Source organism: Elaeis guineensis, chromosome 4 (genome assembly GCF_000442705.2).
Source record: "Elaeis guineensis isolate ETL-2024a chromosome 4, EG11, whole genome shotgun sequence".
NCBI classification, from domain to species: domain Eukaryota; kingdom Viridiplantae; phylum Streptophyta; class Magnoliopsida; order Arecales; family Arecaceae; genus Elaeis; species Elaeis guineensis.
This window is the reverse complement of record NC_025996.2, coordinates 107542137-107563930: the sequence shown is the minus strand read 5'-3', so window position 1 is coordinate 107563930 and position 21794 is coordinate 107542137. Positions and strand designations below refer to the sequence as shown.

Here is a 21794-nt window from a genome sequence, read left to right as displayed (position 1 = left end):
ATCTGGATAAACCGGCGCACAGATCGCTTCCTTCGGAATAGATGGGTCTCTAGTCTACAGTGTAGAGACATTGGGCAAAAAGTGCGGGTAGTTGTTAGAGAACAACTAGTACTGAGCGTGACCATACGAGAGATCACTTGGATTTCTATTCAATCGTCAGTGATTGTTTCGATGCTGTAATTGTGTGAATGGTCCTTTGACCTGAGATGGTACTACTGCTCGCAGTGAGGCTGTTAGAGTTTGATTGACACAAACATGAATTTCAATGAGCCCTTGTAGTAGATGTTGACGACAGTTGGTCCACTGTAGTAGGATGCGCATCAAGATGAGATCTATCGACCTTGATAGAGAGTAGTCCTATGGGATTTGAGAGGCTAAGTCCGAGAATCTGTGGCCACAGCAGTGTAATTGATGGAAAAGAATTTCCATAAAAATCATAATTGGACTTGAGCTGATCGAATCTATCATATGATTGATATTGAGGTTTGACGATTTATCCATGACCTACCATCTAGTCAGGACTCACGATAGAGGGACTGAATCACACGCTAACTACACTTAGAGATTCATTTCAGTTGTACTGGATTGCCACTACATACTGCTAGATGTCACTGATAGATTGTGAGAGCTCACTAGAGTTGTTCTGGATCGACAATCCTTGATGAGTTAGAGTGAAATTATTCCGACCCATTGAAAAGTGTTTCAATGATACTTTGATATCATTGTATATCTCACTACCAGATAGAATTGAACCTATGGAATCACACAACAAAGGGATTAGACCTGAAATTAGCAATTGAACTTATGAAGTGTCAATTCGGTTTAGAGAAATTCGATTGGGTTCAAGATAACCTTGCTAGCACATGGTTGGATCTAATTTTCTCTTTAGGTTTGGATTTCTTATTTGATAAGATAATTCAAACCTAATTACCTGCTAATAACCTAAATGAATGAGATTCATTAAACTCCAATTGTTGGGTGTCTAAAATTTGGATCAATTGAATTAAGGATACAAGTCCTTAATTAATTTTCTTGATAGTTATTTTTAGGCGCTACCTTGATTTGATCAAGTTAGGCGTGTCCCATGATTAGAGGGCATGTGGACCCTTTATGAGGCGTCCCTTGGGTGCAAAAGAAGGTGTGAATTAATGGATGCAAGGGCTCCAAGAGTTGGCACCTAAAAGGATTTCTAAAAAAAATTGAATAACTTAAGTTATTAGGAAACCTAATACAAGTAAGACTTGTATTATGAGATTAAATTGGATTCAATCCTTATGACTATTTAAAAGGACCTCTCCTAAGGTCTCTAGGCAACTAAACCAGCAAGCCCCACGCCCCTTTAGAAGCTCCCACGCCCTCTCTTCCTCTCTCCCTCTCGTCTCCCTTGGGCATCCCACACGCCCCACCTTTGGGCGTCCCAAATCCACATGCCCATAAGGGCTTTGGCGTCTCCCTTTGAGTGCTGGTTCCTGATATTTGATAGTAGCATATACAAAGAAAGAAAGGCAAGAGAAGAAGAGAAGAAGAGAAGAAGAAGATCAAGAAAAGAGATCAAAGAGTTGATCACGATCCAGGCTTCGTTCAGATTCGTAGGCTGAATTTTCTTAGAGAAAAAATTTTAAAAGAGTTATTCCAGGCTGATCCCGAGTGAATACTCGTAAAAGCCGGACACCTATGCGGCTAAGAAAGAACCTCTTTTCTTCCAGATCCAAATTTGAAAAAAAGAATTGCGAAACAGGTATGTGATTTGATCACAAGTTAAATTTCAATATATGTACAATTTCAGCATACGAAATAGATCCTTGTGGTTTATGTTTTTATGCATGCATGATATAAATTAAAAGTATTTTAATCTATTATTCCGCTGCAGTATTTAGAAAATAAAATTTTTGAAACACATATGCATGCCCTACATACGAATTCCAACAGTGATATCAGAGCTATAGGTTTCATATGCATGAAATTGTCATACATGTTTTGAAAAGAGTTTCAAAACCTGATTTTTCTTGATACATGAGATGTATAGATGAGTTTTTAAATCTGAAATTTAATTTTGGATTTAATTTTACAACATATAGTTGATATGAAAAAGCATACATAGATCTTAATTTTGATCTAGAACGATTTCTAGTTCATATTCACATGATATGTAGATGCATGCATAAACCTAAAATTTTATATGACCTGATTCATGATTCATATACGAGATATGTGATTGCATGTTTAGGTCATAAAATTATTTTCAATATGATCCATGATTAGTATATGAGATATATGACATCCTGTTATCGATCTGAATTTTACATGCATATATGAGATATATGTTTGTATGTTAAATCTAAAAATTATTTTCATAATTTAAAACTTACTTTCATGCAAAAAATTTAGATCTGAAATTTGATTTTGAAATCTGAAACTTATGTTTGTGCATGAGGGTTTTGGTTATGGAAAAATCAAAAATTAGATCATGTAATATGATTGCATCTAGGATTTTTGATTTGAATCATATAGGTCTAATTCGATTAAGTAATTGATCAAACCGAGTCAAGTATTGATTAGGATTAGATCAATTAAGTTAAATGATCAAATAATTATTGTTGATCAAATCGATTGAATCCCATATATAGAATCGATTAACCTAAAGACCTAATTTGGCTCGATGGTTCAAGCCTAATTTGCTTGAGTTAATCTGTTTGGACCAATTGACCTATTGATATCTAAGACAAGTAATTGAGACATGGTTATTTAATTGGTTCCGTTCACTTATCTGACCAATTTATTGGTGTCTAAGGAAAGCAACGAAGAGACCTCCACTGATCTCCACTTATCTGGCCAATTTAGAAGATTGAGTCTTCAACAAGGTTGCTTAGTGGTTTGGTTTAGCCCATGCCAATTAAATCGGTCATATGATGACTGATTAGATGAGATCTAAACCTAAACCTCCCCACAAATATTAAGTTCATAGGTCTTCCACCGTTGTAGATGTGCGGACGTGCTACCGACGTTGATTGTTCTCGACTGGTCATAGTGGTTCAGTTGTATCGAGAACACGCAACCACTCTATTAAGTTGCTCCAAGGATGGGGTTGGGCCCAATAACTGTTAGGTGATGGACCCAATGATGGCCTTCCACCTGCTTGTGAACGATGGACCAGACTTAACTAAGGAGTGTGGTCTATAACTGTTAGGTGAGCCCACATGACTTAGAGACCAAGTAGCTGCAACATGCTTAGAGAAGCATCTGGGTAAAGTTGCCCACGCATCGGTTTATATGTTACCAATAACTGTTAGGTGAGGTACATGACATCAATGAGACAACAGCATCCACTAGGAAGCTTTTGTTGCGTTAGAATTTCCATTTCCTTCGCGAAGAGTGGAGGGATCCGAAAAATTAGTAGGAGTCATTGTTTGCATCTTAAAGTCTCTAGAAGTAAATATAACATTAAAGTACAAAAGTCTAACTTGAATCTCTACTCTCGCAGTCAAACAATATCAGTTTCAGACCCTCTAATCCGCATCCTTGAAACCAATCGTTTGACCGAAACTAATTACAAAGATCAGCTCAAAAATCTCAGGATTGTCCTGACCTCAGAAAAATTAAATCATGTACTCGACCAACAACCCACAGTATTACCAAACCGTCCTACTACTGAACAAAGAGCTGTCTTTGAAAAGTGGACGGATGAAGACAGTCGGGTCAAGTGCTATATGCTGGCATCAATGTCAAACAAGTTACAAAGCCAGCATAAGCATATGCCCACCGCCATGACTATGATCACTCACCTACAAGAGTTGTATGGTGAGCAGAGCCATACTGCGCGCTTCAAAGTGTCCAAAAGACTCTTCAACTTGAAGATGCGCGAAAGGCGGTCTGTCCAAAACACTGTATGACAGTGATCAAGGACATTGAGGAACTTGAAAAACTCGGACTTAATATGCAAAAAGAATTGCAGATGGATTTGATCCTTCAATCCCTTATAAGTTCATATAGTCAATTTATTGTAAATTTTCATATGAACAAACTCGATTGTACTATTCCCGAACTGGTCAACATGTTGGTCACTACGGAAAGAATCTTGAAGAGTTCAGAGGACACTGTTCTCACTGTGGAGCGGACTTCTTCAAAGAGAAAATCTACTGGAAAGAAGATAAAATCCGCTAAAAAACAGAAGAAAGAGAGCAAGCCTAAGAAAAACGTTCCTAAGAAGGCCGAAGCAAAGGGAAGGTGTTTCCACTGTGATGCTGAAGGCCACTGGAGGAGAAACTGTCCACTATATCTGGAGAGCCTAAAGATCAAAAAGAGTGATAAACCTTTGAAAGGTATGCTCGTAATTAAATCTAACCTTACGGTTTCTTTTACTTTTAGTTGGATATTAGACTCTGGTTCGAATGCTCATATGTGTACCTCAATGCAGGATCTAATAGAAAGTAGGAGATTGAGAGAAGATGACATGATCCTTCGGATTAGCAATGGAGCAAAAATCGCTGCAGAGGCCGTTGGCACTTATCCTCTTCGATTATCATCTGATTTTAGATTAGATTTAAAAGACTGTTATTTTATTCCTATAGCTAGTCGAAATTTGATTTCCGTATCTGTGCTAGCACAGGAAGATTTTGAAATTAATTTCAATAAAAACTTTTATTCTATTTATTTATAAAATAAATTGATTGCACGAGATCTTTTAATTGACAGTCTATATCATTTGCATGTTGATGCAAATGTGAATTTAAACGAGCAAATAGTGAGTGCCGTAGGTCAAAAGAGATCCAAAGATGAAATTAACCAAAAGTACTCATGGCATCATAAACTAGACCATATTGGAGAGGACAGGATAAATAAACTGAAAAATGATGGAATCCTTGACTCTCTTAACCCAGCATCGTATCCAGCTTACGAATCTTGCCTTCGAAGAAAAATGACCAAATTACCCTTTGTAAGATATGGAGAAAGGGTCACTGAGTTACTTGCCCTGGTACACACCGATGTGTGTGGACCATTTGATGTGCAGACCAGAGATGGTTATAGTTACTTCATTATCTTTACCGATGATCTATCTAGATATGGGTACATATATCTGATAAAATACACGTCTGAAACCTTTGAAAGGTTCAAGGAATTCAGAAGTGAAGTAGAAAAATAAACTGATAAACCCATTAAAGTTCTTCGATCTGATCGAAGAGGTGAATACTTTAGTCAGAAATTTTTGAGATATCTTAAGGACAATGGCAGTCTCTTAATGGACTCCTCTCAGAATACCTCAGCTCAACAGGATATCCGAAAGGAGGAATAGAACCCTATTAGATATGGTCAGGTCCATGATGAGCTTCACTGATCTACATTTATATCTTTGAGGACATACCTTATTAACTGCCATTCACCTATTGAATAGAATTCCATCAAAGTCCGTTCCTATCACACCGTATGAGATATGATACGATAAAAAATCGAATCTAAGTTATCTTAAGACTTGAAGATGTTCGATCTATGTCAAGAGACAGATGGCTGATAAATTAGAGGATAAATCTGTAATGGCTCGTTTTATAGGATATCCAAAAGAATCCATAGGATACTACTACTTTGCACAAGATCACAATGTGATTATGAGTCGGAACGTCATATTCTTAGAAAAACAGTTTATCCAGGATGGTGGCAGTGGAAAGTTAGTTGAGCTCGAAGAGGTCTCTGAAGAGCAAAGAGCTATAGATCCTCAGGAACCCATTATTCATGAGCCAGTAATAGATGTTCCTCAACCACCTCGTAGATCTAACAGGATCTCCCGATCTCCTGAAAGGTACATGGGTATGCTTATAGAAGAAGTCAAAGAAATGTTCCTTATGGGAGATAAGGGTCATGGTGGTGATCCTAATACCTTTGACGAGACGATGTCTGACATCAATTTTGAAAAATGGTTAGATGCAATGAAGTTAGAAATTAACTCGATATACTCGAACCAAGTATAGACCTTAGTGGATCCACCTGAGAGTATTATACCCATTGGGTGTAAATGGATCTACAAAAAAAAAGTGCCGATAGTAAAGTACAGACCTATAAAGCTAGGCATGTGGCAAAAAGTTATAGTCAACGCGAAGGCATTGACTATCAGAAAACCTTCTCGCCCGTAGCCATGCTGAAATCTATCCGCACTCTGCTTGCTTTTACAGCTTACTATGATTATGAAATTTGACAGATAGATGTGAAAACTACTTTCCTAAATAGATATCTTGAGGAAGATATTTATATGGAGCAGCCTTTGGATTTCACATCTGGTGATGATGATCACAGAATCTGCAAGCTGCAAAGGTCCATATACGGATTAAAGCAAGCTTCTCAGAGTTGGAATCATTATTTTGATGATGCGATCAATTGTTTAATTTCATCAAAAATGAAGAGAAATCATGTGTATACAACAAGATCAATGGGAGCACAATAACATTCCTCGTACTGTACGTGGATGATATTCTCCTCATTGGGAATGATATTCTCATGAAAAATCTAGGAGAAGCATCCTATATTCTCAAAATAAAGGTCTATAGGGATAGATTTAAACAAATGCTAGGCCTATCACAAAAGCTATACATAGAGAAGGTGCTGAAGAGGTTCAGCATGAAAAACTCTAAAAGAAGACTTTTACCTCTTAGACATGGTATTAATCTTTCCAAGATGATGTGTCCGACCATAAATAAGATTCTTTATGCCTCAGCCATACGGAGCCTCATGTATACCATGCTGTGTACTCAACCTGATATTGTCCTTGCTGTGAGTGTCACGAGCAGGTATCAGTTGAATCCAGACGAGGAGCACTGGATAGCTGTGAAGAACATCCTTAAGTACTTGAGAAGGACTAAAGATTTGTTCTTGATCTTTGGAGAAGATTCTGAGTTGCGAGTCGAGGGCTATACTGACTCAGATTTCATACCTGATCCTGATGATAGAAAGTCTACATCAGGATGTATTTGTTTGTAATGGTGGCGTAGTTAGCTGGAAGAGTTCCAAGCAACCCATCATAGTGGATTCAACCACAGAGGCTGAGTATGTTGCTGCTTCGAATGCTACAAAGAAAGGCTTCTGGTTCAATAAGTTCGTCGCGAAACTTGAGATTATGACATCGAATGCCATACCACTTTACTGCAATAATAATGGAGCCATAGCACTTGCTAAAGAGTCGAGATCTCATCAGAAATCAAAACACATCGAGCGGCGGTATCATATCATACGCGACTACCTCGAAAAGAAATATGTCAAGATGCGAAGAGTAGACTCCGCAGACAATGTGGCAGACTCGCTGACTAAGCAGTTAAGCCAACCGAAGATGAAAGTCCACCTTGAGAAGATAGGACTTAGATTTATGGTCAATTGACTTTAGTCCAAGTGAGAGATTGTTAGATGTATGTCCTAGAAGCCAATATGACTGACACATTGTAATAAATCTAAAACATAATTTTGTACTTAATACATTGATTTGATCAATAAAAGGATAAGTTTATTTTTTATTCAAGTATGATGTGTCCTTGAATCGTCAATGGAATTAATATTCGATCATATTCTCAAGATATTGAGAATTAGAGATATGTATTTAATTTCTAAATACTCCCGATCATAGAATTATCATGAGGACGATGATCGATCCGGATAACCGATGCACAGATCGCTTCCTTCGAGATAGATGAGTCTCTAGTCTACAGTGTAGACACTAGATGAAGAGTGCGGATAGTGTTAGAAAACAACTAATACTGAACATGACCATACGAGAGATCATTTGAATTTTTATTCAATCGTCAGTGATTGTCTCAATGCTGTAGTTGTGTGAATAATCCTTTGACCTGAGATGATACTACTACTCGCAGTGAGACTGCTAGAGTTTGATTGACACAAACATGGATCTCAATAAGCCCTTGTAGTGAATGTTGGCGACAGATGGTCTACTGTAGGAGTAGGGTGCGCATCAAGATGGGATCTATCGACCTTGATAGAGAGTAGTCCTATGAGATTTGAAAAGTTAAGTCCGAAAGTCTGTAGCCACAGCAGTGTGATTGATGGAAAAGAATTTTCATAGAAGTCACAATTGGACTTAAGCTGATCGAATCTATCATATGACTGATGTTGAGGTTTGACGATTTATCCATGACCTGCTATCTAGTCGGGACTCACGATAAAGGAACTGAATCACACACTAACTATACCTAGAAGTTCATTTTAGTTCTACGGGATTGCCACTACATACTGCTAGGTGTCACTGGTAGATTGTGAAAGCTCACTAAGATTGTTCTAGATCGACAATCTTTGATGAGTTAGAATGGAATTGTTCTGACTCATTGAAAAGAGTTTCAATGATACTTTAATAGAAATTATTGTATATCTCACTACTAGATAGAATTGAACCTATGGAATCACACAATAAAGATATTAGACCTGAAATTAACAATTGAACTTATGAAGTGTCAATTGGGTTTAAAAAAATCCGATTGGATTCAAGATAACCTTGCTAGCACATGGTTGGACTCAATTTTTTCTTTACGTTTGGATTTTTTATTTGATAAAATAATTCAAACTTAATTACCTGCTAATAACCTAAATGAATTAGATTCATTAGACTCCAATTGTTGGATGTCTAAGATTTTGGATCAATTGAATTAAGGGTACAAGTCCTTAATTAATTTCTTTGATAATTATTTTTGGACACCACCTTGATTTGATCAAGTTGAGCGTGTCCCATGATTAGAGGGCATGTGGACCCTTTATGAGGCATCCCTTGGGTGCAAAAGGTGTGAATTAGTGGGCGCAAGGACTCCAAGAGTTGGCACTTAAAAGAATTCCTAAAGAAAGTTAACTTAAGTTATTAGGAAACCTAATGCAAGTAGAACTTGTATTATGAGATTGAATAGGATTCAATCCTTATGGCTATTTAAAGGGACCTCCCCTAAGGTCCCTAAGCAACTAAACCAACAAGCCCCACGCCCCTTTAGAAGCTCCCACACCCTCTCTTCCTCTCTCCCTCTCTTCTCCCTTGGGCGTCCCAAATCCACACCCATAAGGGCTTTGGCGTCCCCCTTTGAGTGCTGGTTCCTGATGTTTGGTAACAGCATATACAAGAGAAAAAAGGCAAGAGAAGAAAAGAAGAGTTAGATTAAGAAAAGAGATCAAAGAGTTGATCACGATCCAGACTTCGTTCAGATTCGCAGACTGAATTTTCTTAGAGAAGAAAATTCAATCTTAAGAAGGTTGTTCCAGACCGATCCTAAGTGGATACTCGTAGAGGCCAGACACTTGTGCGGCTAAAAGAGAACCTCTTCTCTTGCAGATCCAAATTTGAAAAAAAGAATTGCGAAACAGATATGTGATTTGATCACAAGTTAAATTTCAGCATATGTATAATTTCAGCATATGAAGTAGATCTTTATGGTTTATATTTTTATACATGCATGATATAGATTAAAAGTATTTTAATCTACTATTTCGCTGTGGTGTTTAGAAAATAAAATTTTTGAAACACATATGCATGTCCCTATATATGAATTCCAACATATATAGTATTCACGAATCAAGATCATTTTCAACAACAGAAAGTAAAAGGGGCCAGCTTGAGCATGGTGCCTTTACAGAGTCATTTCTTGGGATATTTACATGCAAAATTTTAAAAAAAAGTTCCGATTTCATTGCTAAAAGATAACCCAATTTGATTAACATCATCTCAACTTTTAATGAGACTCCTTTTGTCCTTTCTCTTTATCATTTTTCTTTTTTTATTCAATCCAAAAAACTAGATCATATATCTATGCAAATCTTATTGTAGAACTGCTTCATAGGAGCTGGTACCAAGCAAGTTGATCAGACACCAAAAAAGACTTGTTTTACAGCAGTTGGGAAGAAGATGCAAGATGCCATGTTTAATTTGATGGAGAAGATGGACTATACCATCCAAAAAATTTTATTTATGTTGGAAATTTTGTAAAAGAAACAATATGATCCTTTGGAAGTTCTAGTGAAACCTTGAAAGAGAGATTCCAATATATTAAAATCACTAAAAATTCTCATGATTCCTGAAAAAATAAGAGAGGCACAAGATCCCTCGGAGAAGGATGAGAAGATGAATGAAAATCATTCATCATATGAGATGATCATTTAAGTAGCTAGTGAATGCCTATGTCATCATGTGTTTATTTTACAACTATTGAACTTCAAACATCTAAACCATGATGGACCCATTATCCTACTTCATTAAATGTCCAATCAAACCCTAAAACATTAGAACACGATCAAAGACCAAGATCCAATGATTCAATTGCTCAGGAGCTTAACAAACTCTTCATCATTAAATAACAAGGATTCAGCATGGAAGCCTAAAATTTATGGTCATCAGCATGATGCAAGGGTCACACCATGCCCATGTTAGTTAGAAGACCATCCGATGCACGCCATGCTCACCACATGCCCAGGAAGCAGAACAAAGAACATCTGGTTTGTGTTAGTCTATGGATTCCCACTGATATGATGGCAAACTGGTGATCTTGGGACAAATCCACATGGCAAAATTGAATTGCCGTCACCTATCATTTCCTGTTGCATAAACAAATCTTATATATCAATCAAGACAATCTGATTAGGATACAATTCCTTCTTTGATCCTATAAGAACCCTAGCGATCTTTCTCCTTGGACTTAACCTTTTTCACCCACTAGATTCATGAACTTGCATTATAATACAATTTTCTTACCCATAGTTCAACATCAGTTCAACACTGAACCCTCACTAAAAGCCCCTAAATGTCTATATTAATCTTCCCATGCTTCCATACCCACTCTCTAATCCTAAGGCAGATTCAAAAAGCTTCTCCATTTCATTTAAAACATAAAATTTCTCACTTATCTCACTCTCCGATAATGGATGGAAATGGCTAAAACCAACAGGATACCACAGCTCTTAGGATCTAGCACTGTATGCACATGGAAACTCCTATTGGTCCTGCAGCACTACAATGCCTCAATAACTTAAGGATGCCTCTTATTTGTGTCCTGAATATAGGTAATATATACCATGAAACAACATTTTCAATATCAGAAAGTCATTCATTTCTTGGATTGAAATTAAGCAAAAACCAGAAATCTGAAATATCCTTGAATAGAGACAGTCAGTGCCCAAGAGAGAACTTAGAGCCTCACAATTATTAATATAATGCTGACAACCAACAAAACAGATATTAGGCTAAGTTTTGAGATAGAGAAGAAATTCAAATTTAATTCTAAATCTGCATTATCTTTATTCCTCTCATCCTAGACCTTTGTAACTAAAGCAATACATAGGTTTCTCCCCTATCCTGTGGCAACCATGCCTTGATGCTTCCATAACCATATCGGCAGTACAAAAGTAAAACATTAGCAAATGATAATAACTTCACCAAATGACAATGTCATTTGGTGACCTCCAAGAAAGCACTACATGCCAAAATTGGAAAGACAAAAATGTGATCTCAAAGACAAAACAGATCTGCATTATCCTTCATGTTTAGATAGGTTTGGCCCTTTGGGGTGCACTTCCCGTATGAATGACATGTTAGGCACTTGGATACAGAACCCGACATGGCAGACAATTCTAATTGGAACATCCTACTTAGGTAGCTAGGTTTGGACCTTTGGTGCACTTTGGAAATGTTACTGCTTTTAACCATAGAGGTCAAGCTTAAGGAATTTAAAAGTGCCTACACTTTTGGGATTTAGACACTTGGATACAGCATGACATGGCAGGAAATTCCTATTGGAATATCCTACTTATGCCAAAACAAAATAGTGTCATCATTTGGCACAAGCTTTGGAGTGCCCAATTAAAGGACCCTTCAACCAGTGTGTTTTAGCTCTCAACTATTTGATGTGCAAGATATTATGGACCTAAGGCATCTAAATTCTTCTAGTAAACTGCTGCACTTTTTCTCCTCTTCCTTTCACTGATAACAGTAATATATAACAATCTTTTAAGCAAAAATAATAAACAACAATCAACTTATTCTACTTGACAACCATAACTACACATGAATATTTAGTTATATATTTAAATTAAATATAAGAGGTCCATGTAATGCTTTTAAAAATTGCGATGCTAGACCCTTTGGAACATCTAAACACTTGGAACAAGGGCCAAGCATCCAGCTAAAACTACTCTAAGTACCACAAATATAGGTGTTATAGAAAGCAGTACAAATTTGTCACAACATATGCCTAATATAGGTGTCATAGAAAGCATTACAAATTTGTCACAGCATATGTAGGCATTCTTGTGAACACATTCATTAGCCCAGTGCATGTTCATTCAACAAAAGATACGGTATGTATGCCCTATACCACCCAGTTCGCTATAGTACAGCAAACTTTGGCACTGACCTTCCTGTCCAGGCAATCAGGTGGATAAGAAATTGATGGTAAACATATGCCACTTTTGAGCATCATTGTAGCACAATTTGAAGACCAAGTGGCTTCATGAAAAAATGGAAATTCTTTGTTTGACTAATTGTTTGTCCATCAATAGTGCAAACCAACAGTTAGGAACAAATAAAATTATGACAAAATAATTAGTGTGGCCAACAGGCACCATCATTATGTTCTTATTTTCTTTAAATAAAGGAGGAGGTAAGAAGAAATATGTTTTCTGGATAATATATTCTTGAAAGTATAACAAAGCAATTATTTTGAGATGTGATGGTTTTCTTTTCCTTCTTCAATATGTAAAAGTTTTCATGGAAAATAATTTGCACTTCAGCTGCCTCCCCCTCCTCTTCTCTTCCTCAACCACATAATTCTTCTGCCTCTTCCTTGTATCTTCTTTAATCTTATTTCTCATGTAACAGTGCCAGTCCACAAACCCATGTGAAGAAATGAATAATCTATTTTTTTCCAGATAATGAAACATGAATTCTAACTTCTAATAATCCAACCCAGAAACATCTAGTTTCTCTCACCCTTGTATAATATGCAGTCACATACTTTAGTTCTGTGAACAGATTTTTGATCTCATCGTTTGCAATGAGCAACTCCCTAATATGACACTGATTCACCTTGTTACCTCATATTTCCTTTTAAATCCTTGATCCCAACTTGTAGAAGCCCACATCTTTTACAATCCTAATTTCCATATTTAATTTTTGTATGACCTTTTGTCAGATTTCTTCAGATGTTGGCTAAATGCAAATTCACTTTCCTCAAATCAAAAACGTTCCATATTTGATCCTTCTAGGGCCCTATATGTGAAGCACTAAGTTAAGGAAATGCAGAACTAAGTCTCAGAACTTATTCTCATTCCCATTAAGATCACTTAACTTTCAATTTCTGGTTCAGACTATTTGAAGTATCAATCAAATGCTTATGAAATTCGGGTGACAAATTACAGTAACCAAGGAGAAAATTGATGACCATTTTGATGCAGACCAGAGGCTGAAAACTGGCTGATTTTTTCAGTGAAAACTGTTTTCTGCAAACAGTGCAAGCCTTTAGAAGTTGCATGAGAAAAAGAACCATCATAAGCAATAGCTAGATCTGTTAAAGAAGAAGATTCAATTCTGTTTATCCAATTACGATAACTGAAATAGATTCACATCACAAATAAATAATGGGCTTATTCTAAGATGGAGACAAGCCTTCCGCAGAACCCAGCAACCTCCCCCCGCCCCCCCCTCCCCCCACCCAACTCTTCCCCTGGAAAGGAAAAAAACACACTCCCGCCACCAGCACCAGCACCAAAAAGGTTTTAGAAAAAAAAAAAAGGTTAACACCCACACTCCACATCAAAGAACAAAAAGAAAGCACAATAACATTATATTACAAAGAATGAGGACAGAAAATGTCAAAGGGTCTTCAAAGTGATAATTACAAGCATAAATAATTTGGAAGCTCATGAGTGATGACCGTTGAGATCTTGTTTACTAATTGTTTAATAACTGAAACTTAAAGTAAAGCAGCAAGATCTTCCCTATCTGGAAAAATTAAAATGATAGAGAGAACATAAATAAAAGCATAGCTAAATGAACTTTTGTATCAAGAACCACTTTGTTGAAGAGTAGATATGTGATATAGTTACCCTATATTAGTTGAAGGCAATGGGTAACTTTGGTTACATGACTAAGTGATGTCAAAATTAACACCTACCCTTTTCACCATATTGGAAAGATTGTAAGATTAATATCAAGAAGTGGGAAGATAACCCACAAAACTCAAAATCTCAAGCAAATCAACAACTGCAATCTACATGACAAGTATGCCTCCGCCTAACCCAAAATGTGGGGACTTACTTGAGTCTATGCTGTGGCGAATTAAGCCTTCAAAAGCATAGGTTTTTTGCTTCTTCTTCTTAATACAGAAAATGAACTATTCCAGCACATAATCAAGGTCTTAAGTGAAACAGAACCAGGGAAATCATTAATGGTATCTTTTTCCTTCATTTTCTCTAATTAGAGATATTTTAAGATTTATAAAAGAAATTGAGTTGCAAATGAAAAGGAAATTGGAAGGCTTAAAGGTAGCTGGACTCTCAGTGTAAACATTGGAATGGCCAACTGCAAAAATACATAAACATTAAAATTCTAGTTTGGATGCCTGCAACTCCTTCCCTACTTTATCTTATTCTCTTCTTTTCTCCAGATTTCCCTCTTCTTTCTTCTTATTTACACTCTTTCATTTTATTTATTACAACATTAGGTTTCATAACTGACAACTAAAGTAGTATCAAACAAGTTCAGGAGTTTCCTTTCAGCTTCTAGATATATAATTTAATATGAACAATTATATCTCATAAGGAACAAGCAAAAGATTATATTTCAAAATAGCAATCAATTATTGCTCAATTTTTCAAAATGTTGCTAAACATTATTCTATTACTTGTTAAATAAAGTTGGCACATAATCTGGTAAATGGAAAATCTCAGCAACAGAACATAAGAATACAGGAATCAACTGATGATTACTAGGTCTCCCTCAGTGTTGCTTTCCCTTTCTTATATCATAATAAATAACATACTTATGTTAACCAAATGCCACAAATAGGTGTCCATACCCAGCAAAAGGAACAAAGGTCTGTTACTACTTGTCATTCTAAATTTGAGAAAGATGATAGCCTGAGTATTAACAACTAGATAACATGAAATCATTGGTCTAATAGTGAAGATGCAAAATAGCACTTGAGCACATTTATACGCCAAATTAGTGCAGGAAAGTATGTCTAGTGTGTGATGAGAGTTTAGGAGAACAGAAGCAATGAATAAGAGTTGCTAAAATTTTAAGTTGGATCTGAATTTCGTTACCACTTTTAGTTATCAAAGTTGGAAACCAATGAAAAATTCTAAAGGGATGAGAAAGTCCACATAGGATTGGTGAACTTGAAAGAAATGCATTAGATTATGATGGAAGTTGTTTTGAGAAAAGGAAAAAGTTAAACAGCAGATTTGCTCAAATCTGACAGCAAACCTCAAAATTTATGGTTCATAAGAAGTTATGTGAGATGATGCATTTGGATTTGGAGTTTATGAATCCAATTCAGTATTTGATAATTTATGTAAGAGAATAAAGCAATCAGGGCATGTCAACTTAAGATGTGGGACCAAGTAGAAATAAAGAGGATAAGCACAAACAGGACAGTCAGCAACATATGATGCCCATGAATCAACATGTAGTCAGAAAGAAACATCATTGTCTAAAATGGATCAACAAAATCAAAGAAGCCAAATTTCATTAGTGAAAAAAAAAAATTATTAAGGGCCACATATTCTATAGGCAGCTGCTAGACTCTCTGTAGCTTTATCAACACAAAAGAGAGAGGGAGAAAATCCTTCTTCATGGATGCAAAAGAAGCTTTGCTGAAAAAAGACAAAAAAGAAAAGAAAAAAATGAAGAAAAGAGAAACTTCAATAAAATCTCAAAGAAAGAAAGTAAAAATCAATCCTAATGATTTCAGAACTTCCTTGAAGTTTTTTTTGAAAATAGAACTTCCTTGAAGTTAAAAGGAGCCTTCTACACAAGATAAATCTCTACAGCTAACCCCACAAATTAACCTATAACAATTTCTAAAACAATAATTGAAACTATAATGGCCTCTTGGCTAGAAAAAATAATTGATAGCTCGAAAGTCAACCTATTTAGAAAAGGAAGAATAAGTCTACCCTCCACCCCACCCCAACCCCCAAAAAAAAAAAGAGAAAGGAACACTCCACTAACTCAAAGGACTTCAAAATCTTTGTTCAACAATTCTCAATTCACCAAAAAATACATTAATTTAAGTAGCATTCTTTTTTCCTTATCACACTATTATTTTATGTAAAAAAATCCTCCCTCGAGTAGGAAAAAAACTAACTTGATGCATTAAACTTTAAGAGGTCGATAAAATGCTTTGTGTTAATCAACCATCTCTTATTCTTGCTTCTCTTTGTTTTTTAGCATCTATAGAAGCATTTCTTATTTCTTGCTCCCCCTTTATCTCTGTTTTATCTGAAAGATTTGAAACTGACCCTACCATTCAGCTAAATTAATTTAAAAAAAAAAGCCTCAGTTCATATCATCATGATACAATGGTTAACACATGTTTTTAGATGTTCTCTTCAACTAGTTTACCTACTGTCACTTGTATTTTTTTCAGCCTTGCCATGGATAAAGAAATCAGGACCATTGCTGGCCATTGTAGATTAAGGAGCATAAAAAGTTGAAACTTTTAATTACTGCAAGCATAGTGGACTAAATCTGTAAGTTGCAATATATAAAGCATCAAGAACAGTAATTATCAACCAATTTATGCCCTCCAAAATGAATTCCCATCATCAGCTGAATAACCTGAGAAGATTTTGAAACAAGATGAGACCGCAACCTCTTGACAAATTAGATTCTTATGCATCAATGATATCTTTGTCTTCACCCGGACCAGGATTCAACATTCTTCTTAGGCACTGCTTCCATATTCATTGAATTCAAGGTGGTCTTCTAGGCTTATAAGTGAAGGAATCACCTACCTAACAAGGAAAACCTCCCAATAAATTTATACAACAATGGGTCATTTAGAAGAATGTATGCGACCTTACTGAGATGACGGCACACCATAAGAAGTGCCTGTAGTTGTCAGTCTTAAAGATAAATAGGCATGGCTCTGTGATCTTTATAAGGCACTTTTCACCAGCCCTGACTCGTATGCATGAGGTTTCTAACATGACAAGCTTCACCTTGTTGAGGTACATTCATGCTACATAGACTGTCAATCATAAGATTGAATATACGTTATCACCTAAATAGGTACACAAGATGTTGGCATGCAACAAATCCTCAAGCTTGAGGTTATCAACATCCCCTGCCCAATGGAAAGAACCATATGTGTAATTATCGATAGTTTATTCACCTCCTCTATCATGCTTCTGCTCATTCTCATTTTTACGATATTCTTCCATATAGTCCCCATCATTTTAGCAACATATGAAGAACTCTAGAAGCCATAGACACATAAGACCCATTGATGCTGCATCTACAGCAATCCATGTCCTTATTTTCCACCGGGGGAGAACTCACAACAGCATTCATACCCTTGTTTCCACTAGTTCGAATCAAATAATCATGAGAAAAATAAAAATGAAGATCTAATTTACATTTACACTCTACTAGTTCAAAGGATGTTCGTGTTGACATCAAATTGTATTGACTAGAAATCCTTTTATATTGAAAGGTCTAGATTTTCTTTCTTGTACTATGCATTCTAATTAACAAAAGGAACCTCAAATGCTACCTGAAATTCATGCCTTTAAGAAAACAACACCCTCATTTTTATGTTCCTTACTCCTTGTTCTTTTTCTCACACTTCATAGTTTCCAAGTTATTTTCCTTCATTTATTTCTTTAGAAAATTGAAATTACCGATTGGAAGAAAGTAAACTTTAGCAAACGACACAATGTGCTGGAAAATAGAAATTAGAAAAGCAGATTCAAAATCACAAATGAGGAGAAATTATATGTTTGGCAAGAGAAAATATTTTGGATGATGGATGGTAAATGCCCCAACACTAATATACATACATCAATATTGACAAAACAAAAAATGATCAAAATCTATTAGCAAAGAAAAGCATATTTTACATCACTTTTTAACAGAAAAGGGATTATTAGATAATGGACATAGCCATGCAACAAAGTATTTAATGTCATCAGCCAGGCACAATCAGTACTACATTCGAAGAGTCAATTTCTAGATTCATAGGTGATGTCTAATATGCCTCTTCCACTAAAATACCATCTAATTCCCTGAATGGTTATGCTTGCAGCCATCACATATACAAAAGTCAAATTCAAACGTACATTAAAACTTAAAAAATTGATAACTTTACAACTAATTCAGCAAAAGTGAAGCACAGCCAGATTACATTAAGCATACATGTTTCATTTTTCAGCTCCCACACCTGTCATAATATCCAAATAAGAGGCAGAAGAAAGAATAACACAACCAAAGGAGACAGAGACGACAAAACAACCTTTAAATTGTCCTTTGCAGAAAAGCTAATAACAAACCCAAAGACATGGGCTCTGTTCTGTTATTAAAAATTTGTGTCATGACAAGTAAGGTCTACATCAATTAGCATATCCCCTAATAAATTCATCAGTCATGTACAAAGCACTATGCTAAAAGTACATATGAATGCCGGAGAGAAATGCATCAATGCAGCACGTGGAGAATGAGAAATGAAGAAAACAATTAGAAAGAACGAAAGAAAGAAATAGCGTGCTTCCTTTTCCTTTGTCATACAGATCTTGAGAGCATCCTGCAACCACTAAACACCACCACTGATGTAAAGCCCCTTGCCACAGGATCCCATTGATTGATTCCCTTCACTCCCTCTTCTTCTAGAAATTATAATAAGTGGACATAGAAGACGCCCAAGCAGAGGTGCCGAGGACAAGAAAAAGACACTAACTGAATGAAAATTCGAAGAGGAAGAAGAAGAAGAAAGAGGGAAGGAAATTCCGTACGAGCGTCAATGAGAAGAGGATGAACTCGAAGAAGTGAACAATCCTAGCCGCCTCAAGAAGTATGCAAGGAGTAGAACCAACACCTCGGCCACTGCTACTGCTGATGTTGTCGTCGTCATTAGCTACTGCTGCTGCCGCTTTTGCTGCCCCTCTTATTGACCAAGTTAGGTTGATAGTACTGGAGATACCACCTGACAAAGCGCTTGAGCCCAGTGCGGAGGTTGGTGGCGGGGTGGTAGCCGAGCTCTCGCTGGGCGAGGCTGATGTTGGCGTGTGTGAACTGCACGTCTCCGTTGCGGGGCATCTTGACGACCCTGCGGATGGCCTTGACACCAAGAAGCTTCTCGAGGATGGAGACGAGGTCAGCAACGGGGACAGGGGAGGTGTTCCCGAGGTTGTAGACACGGAGCGGGGCAGGGCCGCGCTTCTTGCCCCCGCTGCCGGTGCTCTTCCCCGCGGTGTCGAGGGCGGCGACGCAGCCCCGGACGATGTCGTCGATGTAGGTGAAGTCACGGGCGACGGTGGCGTGGCCGGGGCCCTCGAAGATGGAAATGGGCTTGCCGCTGAGGATGTTGCGGGTGAAGAAGAAGTAGGCCATGTCGGGGCGTCCCCAGGGGCCATAGACGGTAAAGAAGCGAAGGCCAGTGATGGAAAGGCCGTAGATGTGGTTGTAGACGTGGGCGATCTCCTCGCCGGCCTTCTTGGTGGCAGCGTAGAGTGAGGCGGGGCGGTCGGTGCGGTCAGACTCAGAGAAGGGGACCTTGGAGTTGAGTCCGTAGACAGAGGAGGAGGAGGCCCAGACGAGGGCGGGCTGGGGATCGGCGGACTTGGCGGCCTCGAGGAGGGAGACGAGGCCGGCGACATTGGAGTGGACGTAGGAGGCCGGATTGGTCATGGCGTAGCGGACGCCCGCCTGGGCGGCGAGGTGCATGACGTGGGTGAAGGGGACGACGTCGAACAGCTTGCGGAGGAGAAGGGCGTCGTTGACGTCGCCCTCGACGACGAAGACCCCCGCGCGCTGAAGGAGAGCCTGGCGGGCGCGCTTGAGGGAGGGATCGTAGTAGTCGTTGAAGCAGTCGAGGCCGAGGACGCCGTCGCCGCGTTTCTTGAGAGCGGCGGAGACGTGAGTGCCGACGAAGCCGGCGGCGCCGGTAACGAGGACGGAGAACCCACCGAGCTGGCGGCGGATGCGGGCGGAGGAGCGGACGCGCTTCTCCCAGGCGGGGCCGCCCCAGGAGGCGGTGCGGAGGGAGCGGCGGTGCTGGCCGCCGTTCCCGCTGGCGGCGCCACCAAGGCTGGATGAAGGGGGAGGGTCGGCTTCAGCGGAAGGGGGGCGGGGGGAGAGGAGGAAGAGGGCAGCGAAGACCGCGATGGCGAGGAAGGCCCAGAAGGCGAACTTGGAGAGGGGGGAGGAGTGGTGCCAACGGAGGAGGAGGCGAGCGGTGGAGGGGTGATGGTGGAAATGGTGGTGGTGGGAGGGCTTCTCCATCTTGAACTTGCCCGGGGTGGAGGGAGAGCCGTCCATCATCCAATAGCAGCTTCCAGGCTTTCTGATTACTCCTTTCAACAAGAAGAAGAAATTGGACGACAACAGAATACTTGCTTGCCTCCACCCTTCTCCCTTTTTTTTTTTGGCTCGGTCTCCCCTTCCTTTCCTTCACGCCTCTTATTTAATCTCCCTTCCCTCTTCCACTATTCTACTCTAAAACAGGGAATGGAAGGATGAAGAACAACTAGGGGTTTCTGTGTTTCTAATTAGGGATTTGGAAGGCAGAGGGGGATTGTTCTTTGTTCTTTGAGGAGTGGGGAGAGAAAGATGAGAGAGGAGGGCCTCTCTTCCTAACAGCTTTGGTGCGGCAATCCTAACCTTTCGCTCTTCCCCCTCTTTTACTATTATTCTAGATTCTGTTGAACGGGTAAGGAGAAGAAAAAGAAAAAAAAGGGAAAAAAATATAAAAGCTTTCTTTGGGCACTAGATGAGGAGAAAATGTGGGGTAAAATGGGAACAGTTTGGGTAAGGGTTGAAGGGGGTCAAAGTTGCGGGTTGGTAATAAATGGGGACGCGGGCCTTTCCTCTTTCCAGAGGCACGGGGAAAACCGGACATACGTGACGCGCGAGGGGAAGAGGAGAGGAAGGTCGGGTGAGTACTTTGATTTTTTAACCAGCGTGGAGGGATGGAACTTTCGGAGTCCTGGGAAAATGAAGCATGTGAATGGATTCGGTGGAAACCCTAGAATCTCGTCTTCTCCCACCCAATGGATTCCTCTTTCTGTTTCCATTGTGAATTGGAAGAGAGAAGATGGAGGATTTACCATCCAGATTTTGTGGGGGCTTTCAGCTCAAAACAACCAATTCGTATTGCCGTCCAAATCAAAAGATTGTGCCTACGAAAATTGAGAAAGAAAAGACTCAAAGATCATCCCAATTAAATAGCAAATAATCAAATTATAATCTTCAGAAATTTGATATACGATTCAACTTTTTGATATCATATATTTTGCTTATGAACTTTATCCAACCTTATCTATAATAACCAAAGTAGTTCATATTAAATTTAGTGATCCTCTTAGATTAGTGTAAATTGATTTGGCTAAAAAATTTTAATCTATTTGATAATAATTTTATATATTTCAGTGAATATTAATTAACTAATGTATATTACGAAGCATTTATTAATACAAAAATGAGGGGAGAGGGGGAGCACATGGGGTAGAGGCTTTAGGATTAGAGGCTAACATAAAAAAAAACTAATTAAACACATCCTCCATTTATGGAATTATATGTATTATAATACACTATATGTAATATATTATATATTTTATATTAG

General features: G+C 38.2%; 1 protein-coding gene across 1 annotated transcript; it reads right to left on the bottom strand.

Moving 5' to 3' along the window:
* Nucleotides 1-18456: 18456 nt before the first annotated feature.
* Nucleotides 18457-21144, bottom strand: LOC105035608 (UDP-glucuronate 4-epimerase 3-like). Its single transcript, XM_010911211.4, has 2 exons — nt 18967-21144; nt 18457-18840 (listed from the first exon to the last, which is right to left on the bottom strand). The coding sequence occupies exon 1, from the start codon at nt 20492-20494 to the stop codon at nt 19085-19087; it is 1410 nt and encodes a 469-aa protein (XP_010909513.2). The 5' UTR covers nt 20495-21144; the 3' UTR covers nt 18457-18840; nt 18967-19084.
* Nucleotides 21145-21794: the final 650 nt, after the last annotated feature.